Source organism: Seriola lalandi, unplaced genomic scaffold (assembly GCF_002814215.2).
Source record: "Seriola lalandi dorsalis isolate HSWRI2012SDOR001 ecotype SW California unplaced genomic scaffold, Sedor1 jcf7180002050743, whole genome shotgun sequence".
Taxonomy (NCBI): domain Eukaryota; kingdom Metazoa; phylum Chordata; class Actinopteri; order Carangiformes; family Carangidae; genus Seriola; species Seriola lalandi.
The window spans coordinates 15,584-28,708 of record NW_019521296.1 but is presented as its reverse complement, the minus strand read 5'-3'; the positions used below and the strand labels follow the sequence as shown (position 1 = coordinate 28,708).

Here is a 13,125-nt window from a genome sequence, read left to right as displayed (position 1 = left end):
TGTTTTATTACCTGGCGTGTCTCAGGGTGTAAGTTTGTTTTATTACCTGGCGTGTCTCAGGGTGTAAGTTTGTTTTATTACCTGGCGTGTCTCAGGGTGTAAGTTTGTTTTATTACCTGGCGTGTCTCAGGGTGTACGCTTGTTTTATTACCTGGCGTGTCTCAGGGTGTAAGTTTGTTTTATTACCTGGCGTGTCTCAGGGTGTAAGTTTGTTTTATTACCTGGCGTGTCTCAGGGTGTAAGCTTGTTTTATTACTTGGCGTGTCTCAGGGTGTAAGCTTGTTTTATTACCTGGCGTGTCTCAGGGTGTACGCTGAGGGAATGACCCAGAGGCCAAGGTCGACGGCGAACCAGGCGTTCTTGTCATCGTTGGTGTGGCAGTTGAGGGCGGAGCTATCCCGACTCAGGATATCCTCCAACCGCCCGTAGGGAAGGTTACGCCCCTCCGATGATGTCACCACCACCAGGCCGTAGGCAGCAGGGTTCACCCACTCATAAGCCGTTCTGGGGGCAAAAGAAATAAAGTTTGATTGAACAGAAACTGAATAGAAGCTGTGATGATGCTCTGTGAGTCCACGCCAAAACTACTCATCAACTTTCACCTTTTAAACAAACTTTAACAGAAATATTTTAATAACAAAGACAGAAAAAAATGTGAAATCAGGTTTAATTTGACTGGAAACACAAAATAATGTCACAGCTGCCGTATGAGATGTGACTCCAGGTGAAAGTGTAACTACAGATCTGAACGTGTCTGCGGTCAGTGTTCTTACTTGGCGTTGGTTCCGACCCAGTAGATGATGCCGTTCTCGTCAAAGTCATGCTGGTGTCTGAAGGTGAACGTCTGTCCTTCCCTCAGCTTCCTCACGAAGACGAAGGACGAGCGCTCAAAGTCGTACCACTGCTTCGCCACCTGGACCGCAAGGAGGAGGAGGAGTCAAACAGCCAGACACGTCATTAAAGGCAGAGCAGCCGTGTGTGTGTGTGTGTGTGTGTGTGTGTTGTTGTGTTCAGTGCGTCCTCACCATCTTCAGCAGGTACTGCTCCAGAGACTCCACGGTCGCCAGCGGCTCCATCTTCAACATGCGACCCGTCCGGTCGATCAGCGCCGTCTCGCCCGGCGCTCGCTCCAGACGGAAACGTAACCTCCTCGTCAAGATCTGATCGACACAAACACACAGGAGTTAACACATAGTTTGTCCAGTCACTCAGTCTGGTGTGAACTCTGTGAATGTGTGTGTGAGCTCACAGGTTGAACACACCTGGATCCAGAACTGACTGTGACGCACCTGCAGGTTGTATGAGGATCCTGGAGTGTCGTACAGGTGCAGAGGTAGACGTTCAATCGACTCCAGGACAGCTATCAGTTTACGGATTAAGGCAACAGCTGGTCGGCTGCAGACACACACACACACACACACACACACACACACACACACACACACACACACACACAGTCTAATTTTTATCATTTGCAAAATTAAATGATTCTATAAATTGACAAACATGTGCAGCTCATGAAACATGGTCATTAACCTCGAACCAGGTTTGAATCTCATAGTAACATGAAACAAATAGAAATCATCTGACAAGAACTGGGTCATGTATTGATTACGGCTGAAACGAACGATTACATCTATTATTGATTAATCTGCCGTTCAGCTTCTCGGTTTATAAAATGTCAATAACTGAACTCATTAACTTTTTAAAACACTTTCTTTTCTCATTCTTTAGTGATGTTTGTGTTGTACGTTGTTTTATTCTTAATTATTGTTCTTATTTCTTACTGATCATATTTTATTGCCTCTCTTCACTAATTGTCAGATCCTCTTGTTGATATACATGTTGTTTTTATTCATGTTACTCTGCTCCTCTATCTGGTTTTATTTTTCTGTCCAGCAGTAGAATATAAATAAAGTTATTATTATTGATAATAATGAAAAATTCCTGTCACAGTTGAAGATAATCAGTTCGTTTCCACATTGAAGCAGAAAATGTTTTGAGTCATATTTTGGTTGAAAAATGAATCAATTGTCAAATAGTTGCTGATTATTTCTACATCTGAATCAATTGTTTCATCTGTGATGTTTAACTTTTATCTTCACAAACAGATTCATGCAACAAGGTGATGATGATGATGATTTCAGCCACAGTGCGCCGCCCGTGGTTCGTGTTAGTCTCATATCATAACATCGTCATGGCGTCAGACCGAGCTGCAGGATGATGTCAGATATGATAAGATGGTTTATTGGTGGGAATGGCGGGGAACGTTCCAGCGTCACAGCAGCAAAGTGAACGTGCCGTTACCTTTCGTCGTCTTCGTTCTCGCTGAAAGCCGCCTTAAAGACATTGATCCTCTCCATTAAAGGCTTACAATCATGTTTCAGGTCCAGTTCCACACTCTGCAGAAAGAAAAACAACAACAACAACAACGTGACATCACACCTCCACATCTCTGAAGGCAGCGGCGTGTTTGTGAGTGTAGTGGTGGGGTGAAGGGTTTGCGGCGGCTCACGTTGTTGAGGACGGTGAACAGAGCCTGGACCAGGCCGCTGCTGCACATCTCGTACGGAGAAATCGTGTTTTCATCCTTCAGAACTACGATCAGGTTCTCCAGAGCCGTCTTCATCAGGTCCCTCCACGTGTTCTCCCCCTCAATGCACTGAACACAGAACCAACCGCACGGAGACGTGACACAAACATACATACGACATGTGTATGAAATATAAATATACATGTCAAATACAGATATATAAGTATTTAATATGGAGCTAACTGCAGGTGTAGGTACCTGTCTGTAGGTGTGTGTGTGTGTGTGTGTACCTGTCTGTAGGTGTGTGTGTGTGTGTGTACCTGTCTGTAGGTGTGTGTGTGTACCTGTCTGTAGGTAGGTGTGTGTGTGTACCTGTCTGTAGGTGTGTGTCTGTACCTGTCTGTAGGTGTAGGTGTGTGTGTGTGTGTACCTGTCTGTAGGTGTGTGTGTGTGTACCTGTCTGTAGGTGTGTGTCTGTACCTGTCTGTAGGTGTAGGTGTGTGTGTGTGTGTGTGTGTACCTGTCTGTAGGTGTGTGTGTGTACCTGTCTGTAGGTGTGTGTGTCTGTACCTGTCTGTAGGTGTAGGTGTGTGTGTGTGTGTGTGTACCTGTCTGTAGGTGTGTGTGTACCTGTCTGTTGGTGTGCAGCTCCCAGGCGGACTCCAGCTGTGTGGAGATGTTCCTCAGGGTGACCACCACTCCTCTGGGCATGCTCTCTACAGCTTTGAAGTGGTCGTCGTACAGCTCCCTCGCCATGCTCTTCACCTTCTGCTTCGTCTTCTCCAGCTTCGACTTCAGCTTCCTGCCTCGCTTCCCCGTCCAGCCCGTCACAAACTCAGAGCCTACACACACACACACACACACACACACACACACACACACACGGTTGATTAGGAGCCGCTGGCGTCCGGGGCTTAGATTTTAAACTGGCGGTAGGAAACGCTGAGACTCACCCAGCGACGTCTCAGCGGTGAAGGAGTGTTTGGTTCCTCTGTTGGACTCGAAGACGAAGCCGGGCAGGTCCTCCTTCAGGATGGTCGCCTGCTGTCCGTCCGAGTTGTGGATGGCGATCTCTCCGTCCTTCAGGCAGGTCAGGGACCAGTTCCCCACGGTCAGCTTAGTGGGACCCACGCTGGACAGGATGGGCTGACTGGCTGTCACTGGTTTCACCTGACTCCTCGCCCGCTGCAGCTTCTCCAGGAACTCGCTGCGAGACTCTGCAGGGGAGAGACAGGAAATCAGTCACAGCCACAGAGAAACCCAGAGACGGGTCAGTGTGTTTTGAACGTGCCGCTCGTACCGGAGCTGTCCGACCCCCCCTCTGGACTCCCGCTGGAGTACATGGTGGCCAGCTTCCCGTCCAGGATGAACCTGAACCAGCCGTTGGAGCCGTTGGAGAGCTCGAGGGCGGCGGCGTCCGACCAGATGTAGAGACAGTCCCTCCCTCTGATGATGGACCAGTCCCTCCAGTGATACGGCTTCCCCTGCTGGATCTCCCTCGCGTCCTCCTGCACCTCCTCCTCCTGCACCACAAACATGACTCAGCTCATCTTCTCAACCAGCTCTAAAACAACATGTTTTTAATTCCTCCATCACAACTGCTGATACAGCGTTTCCAAGTTCAACCTGTCCGTCCCAGGTTTCTATATTTTATTAAGTGATCCATTCAATTTAATAAATTTAAATAATAAGATTGAGAAATAAATCTACTTAATCAGATACACCTTCATCTAAACTCATTTGGAAAATATAGAAAGAGATGAAAGTGTGTCAATAAAAAAAGCAAATGTTTAAACCATAAAATCTTTTTTCCTCCAAGAAAATCAATATTAGGATGATAAAAGGAATAACTTGTGTTGTGATGGATTAAAGACACACGAATTTACACGAGTCAAATCTAAAATTAAATATAGAAAAGAACGATGATTTCTTTTTAAAGATTTACTTGATTTTCATCGGAAGGTTTTAAACCAACAACACAGAGCATGTTGCTTTAACTCGCCAGCACAGAAGACAATACAGTCACACACACACACACACACACACACACACACACACACACACACTCTCTCTCTCTCTCTCTACCTTCTCTGGCTTTGCTTCGTCCTCGTTCTCGTCGTCGGACGCCGGTCCCGCCAGAGTGGACACCTTGTTGATGACTCCCAGTCGAGCCAGCTGGTCGAGGAAAACGTCTCCACCTTTATCCACCAGGTCTCTGATGATCTGCAGAGCCAGGAGGTGGCCGTCGTCGTCGTCCTGACACACACAGACACGTTTCACAAGGTTTGCTTTTTTGTTTTTTTGTCATTTCATATTATTTGTTCCAGGAGTGTGAGTCCAGCAAAGGAAGGAGCCAATCACAGACATGCAAACACTTTCCAGGTGGATTTCTCTGCAACGTTTCTGCCTCGAGATCGTCGTGATGAAAGATGGAACAGCCCCGGCCTTAAACGACCTCCCAGAGCTGTAACATCCTGTCTGTCCGTTACAAACCACTGGGCTGCGTTTTTGTTCTAATAAGCTTTTCAACTCGAAAATCTGATCCTCAAAAACTGGACGATCATATTTCAGTGTCCGACTCTTATGTGCACGTTTGGTTTCAGTTCATAGTGAGTTTGTAGTTAGTTAATCTTTCACACAGCCAGTTCAAGGCGGGAATTCTGTGCCTTTATTCCACCTTGCCGTGTGTGTGTGTGTGTGTGTGTGTGTGTGTGTGTGTGTGTGTGTGTGTGTGTGTGTGTGTGTGTGTGTACGCATACCTCCTGGTCGAGGACAGTAGCAGTGATCTCCACCAGCACAGTGGGCAGGTTGTGTCCCGTCTCACTGTCACACACCTCCTTCAGCAGCACTTCACTGCTGTAGTGAACCATCTTCCTGATCAGAGCCAGACTGGCTTTCCTGAAAACACACACACACACACACACACACACACACACACACACACACACACACAGTCAGAATTCTCCTCTTCCATCACGGTGCATTTCACCTTCACCTGCTCTAATTAAAGGAAGCTCAGACTGTCGTGGGAACATGTCAGGGAGGTTTGACGAAGCGGTTCAGAGTTAAATGAATGAGCTTTGACTCGTGTGTGTGTGTGATGACATTTAAAGGAACAGTTCAGCGGTTTTCTGACTTACCTAATAGAAGGCAGCATGGTTTGCTGAAAGGTTTGTGCAAAAACAGGCAGCAGTCTCTTCAGGTAGATCGGAGCCATCTCTGGGTCTCCTTTGGGCTCCGTGCCCTCCTCCTCCTCCTTGTTCACATCTTTCTTCTTCTTGTCGTCGCCCTTGTTCACCGGACACATCCAGTCTCCTGAAACACACACACACCGTCATAGAAGAGCCAGTTCGTCTGCCTCCATCTTCTAAACACGAATAAACTCTCTCCTCAGTTCCCTCCACAAACACACACACACACCTCCTCGCCTACGTCACACATGCAGAGAGTTTTCTGGATGGGCGGGGGAGGGTGTGTGAGAGGGAGAGAGCGAGGAGCTGAACGTCAGAGAGAACTTCACGTGGCATTTTAAAACAATTATGTGACAATTTATACTCCATGTTCACGATATTGTCATTTACTACATCCCATGTGGAACAAGCCGCTACACCTCAAGTATATTCCATACATCTCCCACCTCTGAGTAGTAGTACTAGTATGTGGTAGTTAACAGTAGTACTGTGGGATTACTAACCAGGGGACTGCAGTATAGCCACCACCTCACTGTGTCCTCTCTCCCTGGCTTTGTCCAGAGGAGTCTTTCCGTCCTCGTCCCTCAGGTCAGGGTTGGCTCCGTGACGCAGCAGAGTCTGCGCACACACACACGCACACACACACACACACACACACACACACATTACAGGACTGAACACACTCAGACACTGAGAACACAACATGACTCCAGGCGATTCCTCGTTACCTGGATGCTGTGTTTACCATCACTCTGTGTGTGTGTGTGTGTGTGTGTGTGTGTGTGTGTGTGTGTGTGTGTGTGTGTGTGTGTGTGTGTGTTACCTTGGCTACTTGTGGGCGTCCGAAACAGGCAGCGTAGTGTAGTGAGGATGACCTCTGACCTCTGTTGACGTCCGCCCCCCTTTCACATAGAAACTCCACCTGCAACGACGGCAGCGACACGTGTGGTTGGTGGGACTGAAATCACAGGCGGGAAACACCCACCTCCAAAGAATCTTTTAAAAGTTGTTTCATACAAAACAAAAGGAAAATGATCAAACATTTGTAAATCAGAGTTTAATCAGAAACAAAACTATAAAAAACCTTTTTCCAAGATTTAGGTTCATATTTTTGTTATTTTAATTTTGAATTTTCATCCAATTTTTTTCAGAGTTGAGCAGCTTCTCTGTTTCCTTCATACTTCACACTCGGACTTTGAGTCACTGACTCCAGTTTGCACACTCGCTGCTTTTATTTCCTTTGTTTTCTCACTTTTCCTGTGAAGATTCAAAACTGGATTTAACTGGAAATCCACCCGATAGATATCGAGACACGTCATCAGGACTAAAGTGACGGACACGAGAGACAAGCAGCTGACGGGGCTGAAAAGGTTTCATGTCTCTGCCGGTGTGTGTTCATTGTTTTTACCATTTCCTGTGTGCCGAAGGCTGAAGCCCAGTTGAGCAGCGTCTGTCCAACGTCGTCCATGAAGTTCACCTCGAACGCTGCAGCGGAGCAACAGAACAGACAGTTATTATCAGACGATCAAAAAAATAAACAGCAGTGATGATGTCACAGATGAGTTTCGCAGGAAGCACCATGAGAAGACGCCATTTTCTACTTGCTTTCAGAAAGACACGTTTTTTTGAAAAGTTTCCGAAGTTAAAAACTGAAGGACTGAACTAAGTTGTTTTTTATTGAGTCATTAACATAAAAGTTCCCACAGCTACAAATCAGACACAAACATAAATACTCATATAAAACATTTCCAATAAAGACTGTGTGAAATTATACAGATTAAATATGAGGAAAAAAAGATTCCCTTCAAACACACAAGATGTTTTCATTTTCATCCAGAACAGAATTACACGTCGCACGTCTCGTGAGGCGAGTGAATGAAGCAGAATTAGCCTGAAGTCTCTGCCTCGACTGTGACACGAGCCCATGTCACTTCCTGTTCTCACCTCCGGTGTCGATGGCGTCGATCAGAGCGTCGGTGTCTTTGCTGCGGATACAGTCGATGAGCTGTCGGTGCGATCGCTCCCCGGAGCTGTCCAGGCGTCGCAGGCCAGGGATCCGACTCGTTGATCCCGCCGTGGACTTGGGCAGCGCCTTCCGTCCCTCGAACAGCAGCACCAGCAGGAGGTCCACCAGCCGCATGGTGTCCAGCACGCAGCGCTCGTCTCCTCCCAGAGCCGACTCCATCGAGTCGGGCAGCGCCGAACGCAAGAGGTCCTGAGACCGGAAGAGAGAGGGAGAAAGAGAGAGAGAGAGAGTTTCTGTAAACACTAACTTCTTCTGTTTCCCGTGTCGGCGTTAACGATGTGTCCACCTACGTGTGTGACGAGTGGCGAGCCCCTGCACAGCGTGGACAGCAGGCTGACAATGGTCGACACCTGGTTGCTCAGTTTGGAGTCGGGGGCCGAGGGGGCGGCGCCCGTCGAGGTCCGGCCCGGCTTACATGATGAGGCGGGGCCCGACACGATGCCGCCGGCGGCTGCCATGCGGGACAGCAGCTCCTCCGTCAGGCCGTGTTTGGCTAAAGGGGCGGGGTCCACGCCGCGGCGAGTGAACCTGTCGGCCAAAGAGGCGAAGCAGCGCAGAGCACCATCTGACACCTGGAGGACAAGGACCAGTCGGTTAGACGGAGAGACCGGCTGCTGAAAAACAAACTGTTTCTGTCCCACATGTCAGGGCTGAGAATGAAAATACAATCAGATTTTGTGATATTGACGTGTTCGTGTTTCGACACCTCGGCGCCACGACATTTTCCTCTGGCGTAGTTACCTGGTGGTCTTCGTGTTTGAGGAGGCTGGACAGAGACTCGACGCAGGTCTCCAGAGACGAGTCCTGGGGCTCCATTTTGCTGCAGAGGCGGGACACCACGGCCATGGCTGAGTGCAGAGTGTCTTTGTGGACGAGGTGGCCGCTGTCTCTGATGAAACTCAGCACGCAGTTCAGACCGCCGGCTTCGAACACGGCGCCAGACTCCCTGGTACAGATCAGCTCCAGCACCTGCAGAGACACGGACACGTGTTAAAACACTCAAACCTGAAGATCAACAGATTCATGTTCTGTGTCTGAGTTTCCAATGGATTCTAGTTAAAAAGCTTTTTCTCTGGGGGGGTTTAAAAAACAGAGTTCATCCCTGCGAGGAGATGAGTTCATGGCATTCAGGAGTAATCCACAACTTCTGTCACTTTAAAACTTAATATCTACAATAAACACAATAAAAAGCCTCGTGGTCGTCTCCCTCCGCCACTCAGTGGCCTCAGTTCCAGGTCACATCCCTGTTTATCCAGGGTCATAGAAAAAATGTTACTTAAAAGTGTTTTGGAGGTAACTGTGACCTTGACCTTTGACCTTTGACCACAAAAATGTAATCAGCTCATTCTTGAGTTCTAGTGAATGTTTGTGCCAAATATGAAGAAGTTCAATCAAGGCGTCACTGAGACATCGTGTCCACGAGGATGAGACGGACGACCTGAAACCAACATGGCTGCTGCTCTGACTGTCGCCGGGCGGAGGAATAACTCCCGTCTGCTCCTTCAACCAGAGAGATGAGATCAGTTCTTTCCTGCTGCACTGATGAAACTTACTGAAAGAATTCAACACTGATAATCTATTAATCGCTCAGGTCATTTACAGTGCGACACACTTTCACCTTTTCTCTGTTTTATGTCTGAAACTGAATCTCTTTGGGGGTTTTGGACACAACAAGATATTTAAAGACGTGATTTTTCATCCTGACATTTATGGACTAAAAGAAGAATCCATTCGTCATAGAAATCTAATCTCTTGGACGAGGCAGATATAACAGACACAAAGTTAAAACTTGCCCCTCAGATAGAAAGATCCAATATCTGCTGTTTGGATTAAACCTGGAGAAGTTAAATCAACATGAGACCAAACTGCACCTGACAACACAAAAATAGATGAAGCCTCTTCCTGCCTCTATCACAGAGCAGATCAGAGAATAACTGAGGCCTGAAGACAGAAGCCAACTGTCCTGTGATGTGTATTAATAAACGCCTGGTAGCACATGGTTGTGTTTGTGGAGCAGAGCCACGCCACGGGCGACGGGGGAGCAGGCTGAGCCGACATCAGCCGCCATCATCGCGTCTCATCCTCAGTTAACCTGCTGCGACGCACAGCCATGACATCACTCTGTCAACCTGGACCCACGTCAGCGCTGCCACGAAGCACCATGTCATAACGATTCATCTACAACAGTCGATTCATCTGAACGATTCATTTGCCTCCAGAAACTCTAAATGATAATCGATCAATAAGTCCAGATTCAGACCGTGTTCTGTCTGTCGACCTCCTCCGCTGTGACATCACAGCAGCTCTTTCACAACAATCAGCTGATCTGAGTGTGTGTGTGTGTGTGTGTGTGTGTGTGTGTGTGTGTGAGTGTGTGTGCACGTGTTGAAATCATGGTCATATGTGATTCTATAGGTCGCTGCGGACGTCCGCTGAGACACAGTCGTGAGGTTAGAGGAGAATATCAACGCCTCCCGCTGGTTCTGCTCCTCTGATTACCTTGACGCACTGCTCGGCCAGGTCTCTGCTGGTCCGGTTGTTGAGCTCCACCACCACCAGCCGGTTACACAGCGCCTTGATGGCTCCGTCCACTCCCACGATCCTCCGGGTGCACTCCGCCGACACGTCCAGGTAGTAGGTGATGGCCCGGGCCGTCACCTCCAGCACGTTGTCTGGAGCGCTCTCGTCCAGGAAGATCTTACAGAGCGCCGGGAGGAACGTCCGAGGAGGGCAGCTGGAATGAGCAGAGAGACGGTCAGTGACCTCTGACCTCTGGACTACACCAAACATTCGTCAGGAAAGAGGTAAAAACTCACGTCTCGAAGCAGCGGTCGACGTTGTCCGACATGAGCAGCAGCATGCAGAGCTGCTCCAGAGCGATGAGCTGCATGTCCCGCTCATCGCCCTGACCCATCTGCAGCCACTCCAGCAGCGTGTCTGGGTCCACGTCCGCCATGATGGTTAGCCTGGAGTCACAAAGCCAGGTTAACAAACACGTGGAGTTCACAGAGATTAGTTTAAGACCACAGAGCAGAGTGTGAGCATGTGACAATCCGACACTCAGAGCTCCACTCTTTTAAACACTCATCATTCCAGCTGCAGCCGTCCAGTTTAGACGTCACGATCTCAGGAATCAAAGCAGCATGAAGGTAAATTCAGGCTCAGTGACACAGAGTTACAGTAGTATGTTTATTTTCCTGTGTTTTAAGATGATGAAATGAACATTTGGTTCATTTCTAATGTGATTGCTGCAGGTTTGTTGGTTTCACTTCATTTCACTTCCAAATAGAAAAATATGGAATTTTCCCCAAACAGTGAAAAGTCTCCTAAAGATTCCTGATGAAGGATTTTATATGAATCATCTCAAACACAGGAAGTAAACACTCACCTGGAATTGTTTCAACACACACACACACACACACACACATTACCTGGCTCACCGTTGGCTACCCGGTCTGGCTCAGCGCCCAATCACTGCTCACAGTTCTGTTGCTGTTTGGGACTCATCCAACCAACCGGACGGAGGGAGAGTGGAAACACGGACAAGGGAGAAGTCGCTCGCGCTCACAGGGGATTCTGGGACATGTAGTCTCTTCACCTGCAAACAGGAGAACAAACAAAATGATGAGTTAATTGTTGTTTATGCAGGGTAGAGGATAATTCCTGGATGATAACAGCTTGTGCTCATTCCTCACAGGGCAGTGGTTAATTTCTGGACAAATGCAGTTTATACTTGTTTGTGCAGGGTAGGGGATAATTCTTGGACGAATTAACTTGTTTATATAAATCACCAGATAATTCCTGGATGACTGCAACAGTTTATGCAGGACAGCTTATTTATAACAGGCAGTGGATAATTTCTGGACAACTCAGGCCTTTGATTGTTTGTAAAGGGCAGGGGGCAGTGGATAATTCCTGGGTAAGTTTGCTTGTTTATACAGGGCAGTCAATAATTCCCTGGCAGCTGCAGTAGTTTCTACTGGGCAATGGATAATTCCTGGATGACTCTGCTTGCTCTGGTTTATGCAGGGTAGAGTGTAATTCCTGGATGACTTCACCACTTACAGTATTTGTTTGTCTCTACAGGTTTATTATAACTCATGTTAATTTAAGCAGGGTGGAGGATAATTCCTGGACCCTCTAGCACATACTTGATTATTTAGGGCAGTTTTTGTTTGATCCACAACGTTGTCCAGTGTCACTGTCACGTTCTGGTAAAACATAACACTCGCAAATAAATCTATTATTATATTATTACATCTGAAGATAGAGTCACGTGCTGTACTACTTTAAAAAAATAAAATCACACGGTAAAACACACACACAGCAGTAAAAGCACGTGTGTGTGTGTGTGTGTGTGTGTGTGTGTGTGTGTGTGTGTGTGTGTGTGTCTACGACTTGAACAGAGGAAGTTCAGGATCCAACGAGCTGATTAGACTGAACTCCGACGTGGTTCCTTTCCCAACAACAGAGCAACGACACATCTACAGAAAAAGGTCGTTGACAGAAAGCAGCCTTATGCAAATCTGACTCAGCTCTGTATGAAAAGAGTCTGTCTCAGAAAACCCCAAAGAAAACTGAATAAACTGCTGTTAGTGGAGGAGGGAGGGGCGCTCTGTCAGATGAAGGACAAGGAAAAGATGCATTCTCCATTAATCCGTTGATTTATTTTCCCCAATTAATTGACCAGTGTTTAGTTTATTAAATGTAAGACAACAGTGAAAAATGGCAATCACAATTTCCAAAATCAAAAGGTGACGTCTCGACTCACCAGTCACCCACTATTTTAGTTTATCAATTAATTCAGTCTTTTATTTTTTTATAAAGGAAATGCCAAAAAATGAACACGTGTAACTCCCCGCAGAGGGATCATCAGCTGCTTGTCACAGTAAACTCAAAACAATGAAGAAGTTTTGTCTGTGATTCAGGAAATCTGAAGGATTTTTACACTTTCCTGCTGAAATATTATAAATTCAAATATAACAAGCAGCTTCTGAACGACTGTAGAAACTGACACTTCCTCACATTTCCCTCTGTACAGAACGGTGTTGGATAACCATGTGAATTACAGATATATGCCAGGGGCAGCGGATAATTCCTGGGTAACTGTAGTTTGTTTACAGGGGGAAGTGGATAATTCCTGGGTAACTGTAGTTTGTTTACAGGGGGAAGTGGATAATTCCTGGGTAACTGAAGTTTGTTTATAGGAGGAGCTCATTTTACAGCCTCAGAGAAATCAGCGGGAAAACACAGGAGCCGTGAAGACGACCTGCGTGACAGTATAAATAAAGGTTCACAGGTTTAAAGTCGGGGCGGCCCAGTATCTCTGGATCGCAGCAGCTGCTGTGTCCGGTTGCGTAGCACTGCAGGGCATG

General features: G+C 47.2%; 1 protein-coding gene across 1 annotated transcript in view; it reads right to left on the bottom strand.

The window, feature by feature from the left end:
- hectd1 (HECT domain containing 1) overlaps positions 1-13,125 on the bottom strand; it is a 23,484-nt gene that overhangs the window by 6,216 nt on the left and 4,143 nt on the right. The window contains exons 2-22 of the mRNA XM_087171967.1: positions 11,182-11,348; positions 10,567-10,716; positions 10,250-10,484; positions 8,492-8,719; positions 8,041-8,322; positions 7,669-7,939; positions 7,133-7,209; positions 6,548-6,646; positions 6,228-6,342; positions 5,674-5,848; positions 5,293-5,431; positions 4,619-4,789; positions 3,834-4,056; positions 3,487-3,750; positions 3,164-3,375; positions 2,516-2,662; positions 2,308-2,402; positions 1,290-1,395; positions 1,026-1,160; positions 774-913; positions 292-504 (exon numbers count right to left, since the gene is read on the bottom strand). Coding sequence (XP_087028093.1) covers positions 292-504; positions 774-913; positions 1,026-1,160; positions 1,290-1,395; positions 2,308-2,402; positions 2,516-2,662; positions 3,164-3,375; positions 3,487-3,750; positions 3,834-4,056; positions 4,619-4,789; positions 5,293-5,431; positions 5,674-5,848; positions 6,228-6,342; positions 6,548-6,646; positions 7,133-7,209; positions 7,669-7,939; positions 8,041-8,322; positions 8,492-8,719; positions 10,250-10,484; positions 10,567-10,706 — 3,467 coding nt within the window. The 5' untranslated portion in view covers positions 10,707-10,716; positions 11,182-11,348. The remainder of the gene's footprint in view (positions 1-291; positions 505-773; positions 914-1,025; positions 1,161-1,289; positions 1,396-2,307; positions 2,403-2,515; positions 2,663-3,163; positions 3,376-3,486; positions 3,751-3,833; positions 4,057-4,618; positions 4,790-5,292; positions 5,432-5,673; positions 5,849-6,227; positions 6,343-6,547; positions 6,647-7,132; positions 7,210-7,668; positions 7,940-8,040; positions 8,323-8,491; positions 8,720-10,249; positions 10,485-10,566; positions 10,717-11,181; positions 11,349-13,125) is intronic.